Source organism: Microtus ochrogaster, unplaced genomic scaffold, assembly GCF_000317375.1.
Source record: "Microtus ochrogaster isolate Prairie Vole_2 unplaced genomic scaffold, MicOch1.0 UNK90, whole genome shotgun sequence".
Classification (NCBI taxonomy): domain Eukaryota; kingdom Metazoa; phylum Chordata; class Mammalia; order Rodentia; family Cricetidae; genus Microtus; species Microtus ochrogaster.
This window is the reverse complement of record NW_004949188.1, coordinates 686,108-694,721: the sequence shown is the minus strand read 5'-3', so window position 1 is coordinate 694,721 and position 8,614 is coordinate 686,108. Positions and strand designations below refer to the sequence as shown.

Below are 8,614 nucleotides of genomic sequence, written 5' to 3'. Positions count from 1 at the left end.
AGCCACCATGTGGTTGCTGGGAATTGAACTCAGGACCTTTGGAAGAGCAGGCAATGCTCTTAACCTCTGAGCCATCTCTCCAGCCCCCCAAAACAAATATTTTTAAAAATATTTTTAGGTGCTGGGGTAGCTTGGTAGAACACGGACAAGAGGCTGGATTCCATCCCAGCACTGCAGAGGGAATAACAAGTTTTACACTGAGGTCATTTGTGTGGCTTCTGGAGCACCAGCAAGATTTTTCTCCACATTTTGCTGTTTGTTTTATATTGGTTTTCTTTTTGTCTTTTTCTCTATATGTGGTATTTCTTCTTTTTTTCAAAGAGAGATTTATTTTTTTATGTATGTGAGTGTTCTTTCTGCATGTACACTGTTATCGCAAAGAGGGCATCAGATCCCACTATAGATGGTTGTGAGCCACCATGTGGTTGCTGAGAATTGAACTCAAGACCTCTGGAAGGCCTGTGCTCTTAATCACTGAGCCATCTCTTCAGCCCGATAGGTGCTATTTCTTAGTGAACATTACAAAAAAATAGCACAAGATGGATAGAATTCTTGTCCCTTCCCCTATGTTTGTAGACTGGGAGGCCTCACAGCAGTGCATCCCCACTGGCTTAGCAAAGGATTAAATCTCTGTGACCTTCTGGGAGGATTAGGTGATGTGTGGCTCACACAAGTCTGCAGAGCCAACACTTGTGGCTTCATGGTGCCACTGTTAGCAAGTCTGCTGCGACCTGAAATCAGACAGACATACATGGAGAACTTATACTGGGCTGAGCACAAGCCTTAATATTTTTTTTATTTTACTTTTATTTTATTTGCATTGGCGTTTTGCCTGCATGTATGTCTATGTAAGAGCTTGGAGGTATAGACAGTTGCTAGCTGCCATGTGGGTGCTGGGATTGAACTCGGGTGCTCTGAAACAGTCAGGGCTCTTAACCACTGAGCCATCTCTCCAGCTCCAAGCCTCAATATTCTTTTTTTTTTTTTTTTTTTTTGAGACAGGGTTTCTCTGTGGTTTTGGAGCCTGTCCTGGAACTAGCCTCTGTAGACCAGGCTGGTCTCAAACTCACAGAGATCTGCCTGCCTCTGCCTCCCGAGTGCTGGGATTAAAGGCATGCGCCACCACCGCCCGGCAGCCTCAATATTATTAATTCAGTAAATGTGGTCACCTAGCCCACACTGTCTTCCTCAAAGACATCAGTTACCAGTCATTTTGCTCCTCCTAATTCCACTTTTCTCTCTCCTTCCTTCCTTCCTTCCTTCCTTCCTTCCTTCCTTCCTTCCTTCCTTCCTTCCTTCTCTCCTTCTTCCTTCATCTCTTCCTTTCTTTTGGAAATGCGGTCTCATTATGTAACCCAGGCTGGCCTCAAACTAATAGGTATCTACCTGCCTCTGCTTCCCATGTGCTGGGATTAAAGGTGTGTGTTGTCATAACTGGCCTGTTTTTATGTGTGTGCATGAACATGCATGCACCCAGAGTTCAACCTCAGGTCTGAAACTCACCAATTAGGCTATACTGGCTGGACAGTGAGCCCCAGGGGTCCACCTGTCCTTCCTCCTCAGCACCATGCTGAGATGTTTTCACAGGGGTTCTGGAGGTGGAACTCCAGTCTTCTGGCTTGTGAAAAGAAGTGCCTTTCCAACTGAACTTCCTCCCAGCCTGGATCGGTGTTAACTGTAACCAAGCTGGGCCGGTTCTGAGCCACCTACCTGGAAGCTGTGGGTTGTGATTCCTCCCCACTTGGCTCTACAGAGGCAGCAGGTTCTGGGCTGTCTTCCGACTCTCTGGAATGGTGTGACTGCATCAGCATGGAGCTCTGGGGGCTTCCCTGGGGGTCTTTCAGCCGTGGGTTCTTAGACGGTTTTGAGGAAGGGAGGCTGTCCCCTGGTTTGGAGAGGGAAGTGAGGGGCAGGGATGCAGATCAGGCACAGCATGGTTGTCAGTTTAGCACAGGAGGACCACAGCTAGACTATAGGTGAGTGGGTCCGTGTTGAGGGCAGGAAGGCCAGTTTTGGTGCTAACCTGGTAATGGGGAGATGGGAGGGAGCCCCATTCAAGACCCAGGACCCATTCTCTCATGTGGTCATACAATTAGATTCTTTTTTTTTCCGGTGAGACAGGATCTTACCTGTAGCCAAGGCTGTCCATGAACTCTCTGTTCTGCTGCCCCAGCTTCCAAAATGCAGGAATGATAGGTAACCTGCATTTTGGAAGCTGATTCAAGGGCTTTATGTGTCCATGTGCAAATGTACCTGTCTGTGCATGTGCATGGGGGCCAGGGGTGAACATATAGTGTAATTTCCCGGGAGTCACTCAGCTTATTGTTTGAGATAGCGGTTAGGCCCAGGGAACACTCTGCCTCTGCCTCCCCAGTGCTGGGATTACAAGTGTGCCACCTCACCACTGAACCATCACCTCAGCTTTAATCTATTAATTTGGCCATGACTGTGATAGAATCTTTTATTTACGTTATTTTTAAAATTTTATGTATATGGGTATTTCATCTGCATGTATGTCTGTATTTCATGTCCATATGTGGAACCTACAGGGGCCAAAGAGGGCATCAGAGCTTCTGCAACTGAAATTACAGACAGTTGTGAGTCTCATGTGGGAGATGGGAATTGAGCTCAGGTCCTATGGAAGAATAGAGCATCCTCCGGCTCCTGAGATTTCATCTTGAAGCACCTTGGCTCCAAACCACATGGGACAAGTGGGACCAAGCCCCCTCTCCTCTGGGAGAAGTGAGGCAGGTCTCAGTTCAAATGGTGGAACCATGTCTGAGGTCCCCACCACCCTCCCGTTCTTACCCATGGCTTTCCTTTTCACTTGACAGTGACAGTACTTCTGCTAGCCTCTGGAAGGCGTCAGGTCATCTCCTGTATGTTGGGAACTATAGAGCCCTGACCCCTTGACTTTCTTTGCCTGCAGCTGCTCTGAGACCTTGATGGCAGGCTGATGAGACCCACAGCTAAAAGATCCCAAGAGCTGGGCGTGGCTAAGGATCCCTATATAAGCTTCCCCTGCTCATAAACTGGGCATTCTAGGCATTCTCGTATCAAGAATGACCCGTGTCCATGGATCTGTCTGTGTCTCTGTGTTTTTAAGTCTCCAGCTTAGTTCCTGGCTCACGTACCATACGTACTGTCTTGTAGTGGCACGGGCGCTACAGGACAGAACAGGATCATTCGGCTTTTTACACCTGCTCCCCTATGACTGAGCCACACACAAGCTGAGCTTGTCCTTCTCTTTCTTCCTGTTTTGACTAGAGGAGTGTACAAGTCAGCAGTAGTGTTCAGTAGTCTAAAGCGCTGAGCACACAGAAGTCAGGTGGCGGTGCATGCCTTTAGTTCTAGCACTTGCGAGGCTAAGATAGAAGGATTGAGAGTTTGAGGCCAGCCTGGATTACATGAGACCATTTTTCAAACAAACAAACAACAACAACAATAAAAACCCAATGGCAGTTGTTTAATTAAGTAAAGATAGGTTGCTGTTTCACCTTGCCTGCCTAAGGCTCCTGACTGTTCTAATAAAAAACATAACTGAATGGCCAATAGTTAGGCAGTAGAGGGATAGGCGGGGTTGGTGGGCAGAGAGAATGAGGAGAAGGAGGAGTCTAGGTTCAAGGAATAAGGGAGAAAGAAAGGGAGACACCTGGGTCAGAAGCCAGGCAGCCACCAGCCAGGCAGCCACAGGAAACAGGGAAGTAAGACACACAGAAAGAAGAAAGGTTAAAAAGCCCTCAGGCAAAATGTAGATAAAGAGAATCAGATTAAAACAAGAGCCAAGATAAGGCTGAACATTCATAACTAATAACAAGTTTCTGTGTCATGACTTGGGAGCTAGTTAGTGGCCCAAAAGAACGCTTGTTATAAGAGTCCTTTGGACATTTATAGAGCACCTACTGCATACTGGGCTTCTTCCTACAACAAAATAGAAAAACCAAACCGGAATATTTTCTTTCTGGAATTCAGTCAGACTTGCTACACAATTCAAGTATGAGAACCTGAGTTAGATCTACAATATGCATGGAAGAGCCAGGAATAGAGTTGGGTGGTGGTGGCACACACCTTTAACCCTAGCACTCAGGAGGGTAGGCAGATCTCTGTGAGTTTGAGGCCAACCTGATCTATAAGAATTAGTTCCAGGACAGTTAGGGCTGTACAGACAGAGAAACCCTGTCTTAAAAAAAAAAAAAAGACAAAAATAAAAAAAAAAAGTCTGCCAAGCAGTGGTGGCGCACGCCTTTAATCCCAGCACTCAGGAGGCAGAGGCAGGCAAATCTCTGAGAGTTCAAGACCAGTCTGGTCTACAAAGGCTCCAAAGCTACAGAGAAACCCTGTCTAAAAAAAAAAAAAGAGCCAGGAATGGTGGCCTAAGACTGTAGTCCCTACTTTGTAGCATCAGAGAAAGACAAATCCCTGGATCTTGTTGGCCCATTTGGTGAGACCCTGACTCAAAGCAAAGAGTGACTGAGGAGACATCTGACACTGACCTCTGTACAGAGACACACGCGCTACACCTATTGCATGAACGTGAACGTACTATAGGGACAGGATGGAACTGGGGACCTGAGGTATGCTAGCCAAGTGTTCTACTGCTAAGCCATGCCCCAGCCCTCCAGCCCTTCCTTCTGCTCTGCTGCTGTGCATCTGCGGAGCAGCGCCCTCACTAAGACCCTGCAGGTGTCCATCCTCTGTCCACACCACTGCCCATGCTCTCCAACCAGCGCTGTGGGCTCAGGAATTCCTTATGTTTCTATGTCCCCACCTCTCCGCCACAAAAGACAAAAAAAAAATAGCTTTGTCTGGTTGCCTGAGATTGCTCACAAACAGCAGCTTGCTTGGTATGGGCAGGCCTGGGTTCATACTCAGCACAGAAAAGAGAGAAGATTAGTTTGTTTTGTTTTTTCAAGACAAGGTTTCTCTAGGTAGCTCCTGGAGGTACTAGAACTCACTCTGTAGACCAGGCTGGCCTTGAACTCAGAGGTAAACTACTTCTGCCTTTGTCCACTGGTTAGGAGGTGTGGTCTTGTTGGAGATTTCAAAAGCCCACACAGCAGGTCTAGTTTCAGTCTTTCTCTCTCTCCTCTCCCTGCCACCTCCTCTGGGCCTGCTACATGTAAGCTCTCAGCTACTGCTACAATGCCATGTCTGCCTGCTGCTACACCCTCGCCCTGATGGTCTTGAAGTCACCCTTTGAAACTGTAAGCAAGCCCCCAATCAAGTACTCTCTAAGTTGCCTTGGTGATGGTGTCTCCCACAGCAACAGAACAGTAGCTAAGACAGGTTTTGTCCCTTGCTTTAGAGAGTCTCTCACTCACCTGGAACTTGCCTAGAAGGCTAGGCTGGCTGGCCCACAAGCTCCAGTAATGGACCTGTCTCTGCTCCTCCACTCCACTACTGGGAATACAAGCGCATGTCACCATACCTAGCTTTTATATGGGTGTGGGGACTGAACTCATGTCTTCATGGTTACAAGGCAAGCACTTTATCAACTGAACCATCCCTCAATGCCTGGAAACTGGATTTTACCTTATTTATTGACTTAAAATATGTTAACATCTTATATTCTGTCATAAATTTTAAGATATTTAATCATGGAAAATTCATTTACTTTTTGAAAAAAGTCTGCAACCAACTATTAGCTATACTGGAATTCACTAGTAACGGTAACATCCTCTCAAAATCTCCATGTCCCAGCCTTACCTGTGGTGATATTTTGCTTATAATCTAATAAATAAACCTTGTCTTAAGATCAAAGTGCAAAGGTAGCCACACTAGTCAGTCATACAAGCCAGGATGGTGGCACACACCTATAATCCCAGCAGCCACACTAGTTAGTCATAGAGGCTGGGCCGTGGTGGCACATGCCTTTAATCCCAGCACTAGAGAGGAATATAAGGTGGGATGAGACAGGAACTCGCTCTCTTCCAGTCTGAAGATTTCACAGAGGTAAGAGCTCTCTAGTGGTTGGCTGCTTTGCTTCTCTGATCTTTCAGCTTGAACCCCTATATCTGTCTCTGGGCTTTTTTTTTTTGTTTGTTTTTTTTTTGTTTTTTTCGAGACAGGGTTTCTCTGTGGCTTTGGAGCCTGTCCTGGAACTAGCTCTTGTAGACCAGGCTGGTCTCGAACTCACATAGATCCGCCTGCCTCTGCCTCCCGAGTGCTGGGATTAAAGGCGTGCCACCACCGCCCAGCTTTGTCTCTGGGCTTTTTATTAGTCATGTTATACTCACCGGTTTCAAGGTCCCACTGGAACTTTGCTAGACCAGTCAGTGTGGGGAATGATGGCCTCTCACACGAGGGGGAAGGGAGACAGATCCAGGGTTCCTTAAAACTGAGAATCCAGGGGGAGGAACCAGGAGAGAGGTGTGGAAGAGCAAGAACTTGGTGGAGGATGGGCTAGCAATGGGAAAACCACAGGCTAGGTAGTTATTTTTTCAGTGCAATCAAGAAATGGTAGACTTAAGTTTTTAGTTTGAAGGGGGAAATGCATATTTTTCTCATTACCATTCACGGTATTTCCCAACAAAATACTCAGGTGCACAATAAACAAAAACAACAAAAAATTCCACCCACAAATATACATATGCATGATAGTTTAGGACATCAGGAACCAAGAGGGTCCCTTTTCTCTCATGAAGGCACACAGATGGTGGAGTCAAGTAGTGGCTGCTTGGTGGCCTCTAGCAGGGAACTCGACAGGTGGGTTTTATTATTTAGACAGGGCAAGGTCAACAGGTCATGAGATGGCTAACCTTGACGACACTGTCACAGTTGCCATGAGTGGGGGTCAGCAGCTGACACCCAAAGACATACCCAGGGCCAGTCAGAAGACCGAGGGATACCTTTGTCTGGCTTTTATGCTAGCGGCAATCAGAGTGGTAGAGCATTTGGCTGGCAGCAGGAGGCCCTGGTGCATCCCCAGCACTGCAAACACAAATCAAGGCAGCTGCATTTCCTGTAACTCGTTTACGTGACTGGGAACTGAGGCACAGACTACTTTACCCACAGTGAGGGGAGCAGAGCCCTACCAGCCAATCTTTTGAAATCTCGATTACAAACTGCCACACAGCAGTTGATCTGGCATTCGCCCTGTGCAGGAATCGTCCTGAAACCGGAATGAAGTGGGAAAGACCTCTTGGTCCCCTGGCCTTAGGACCAGTGGCTAGAAGAGATGCTAGAGAACTTTCACTCTACTGTATGGCCTCTGTAATTCCTGTTATTCTTACTTGCCCGTACTAAAACTTCACCATCTTTTAAGGAGCTTAAGGTCATCGTATTAGCATTCTGGTGAAAAGCAACAATTAAGTGTTATCAAGAGCTGGGTATGGTAGTGGTATGTGTGGTCCCAACTACTCAGAAAACTAAGGTAGGAGGGTCACCCGAACCCAGAGGAGTTCAGGACCAGATTCAGCCAGATAGTGTGTGGGAGGGAGTACAGGTGCATAGGCCAGAACACAATGCCAAGCGTCATTCTTCAAGAGCCTTTTACCTTTGTGTGTGTGTTACCTACATGTGTGCCAGTGCCCTTGCCTGGGTGTGAGTGAGAGTAGCATGAATAATAAAAACCTAGAGACAGATACTGGGGTTCAAGCTGGAGATCAGAAAAACCTAGAGACAGATACTGGGGTTCAAGCTGGAGATCAGAAAAACCTAGCGACAGATACTGGGGTTCAAGCTGGAGATCAGAAAAGCAGCCAATCCACTAGAGAGCTCTTACCTCCGTGAAATCTTCAGACTGAAAGAGAGTGAGTTCCTGTCTCATCCCTCTTTATGTTTCTCTCTAGTGCTGAGATTATAGGTGTGTGCCACCACTGCCCAGCCTGTGTGGCTGTTTTGTGTTCTGGTCTTCAGGCAAGCTTCATTTATTAAAATACAAATAAAATATCACAAGTGAGCATGTGGAGGTCACAGGTCAGTATTAGGGGTCTTCCTTTCTAAGTTCTAAAATGTTTACATTTTACTTGTTTGGGTATTTTGCCTGCACGTATGTCTATGCACCACTACCACATGCATGCTCTTGGAGACCAGAAGAGGGTGTGGAACAGGGTTTACATACAGTTGGTTGTGAGCTTCCATGTGGGTTCTGGGAACTGAACTCGGGTTTTCTGGAAAAGCAGCCATCTCTATGGTCCTACATCTTATTTTTTTTGAAATAAGATCTCTTCCTGAACCTAGAGTTCTCTGTTGCGTTTAGACTAGCTGTCTCCACTCCCCCCCACACCATCTAGTGCCGGGGTTACTCTCTCCCTGAACCCAGGGTTCCCTGTTGTGTCTAGACTAGCTGTCTCCTCCCCCTCTAGTGCTGGGGTCACAGACAGGCACCATTATATTCTGGAATCCAGACCCAGGTCCTCGTGCTGGCGCAGCATGCGCGTCAGTCACTGAGCCAACTGCTCAGCCCACATTGTTTTATGAGGGTCTCTCACTGATGTGGAACTCGCCTAGTAGGCTAGACTGGCTGGCTAGCAAGTCACTGGGACTACAAGCACGGGCCACCATGCCTGCTATTTTAAAAATGAGTCTGGCCGGGCGGTGGTGGCGCACGCCTTTAATCCCAGCACTCAGGAGGCAGAGGCAGGCGGATCTCTGTGAGTTCGAGACCAGCCTG

The 8,614-nt window shown here is 47.2% G+C and overlaps 1 protein-coding gene across 2 annotated transcripts in view; it reads right to left on the bottom strand.

Annotated features, from left to right (window-relative positions):
• Positions 1-8,614, bottom strand: part of CUNH19orf57 (chromosome unknown C19orf57 homolog) — a 25,215-nt gene that overhangs the window by 14,425 nt on the left and 2,176 nt on the right. For both annotated transcript variants that reach the window (XM_013355077.2, XM_013355076.2), the window contains one exon: positions 1,711-1,885. In XM_013355077.2, coding sequence (XP_013210531.1) covers positions 1,711-1,885 — 175 coding nt within the window. The remainder of the gene's footprint in view (positions 1-1,710; positions 1,886-8,614) is intronic.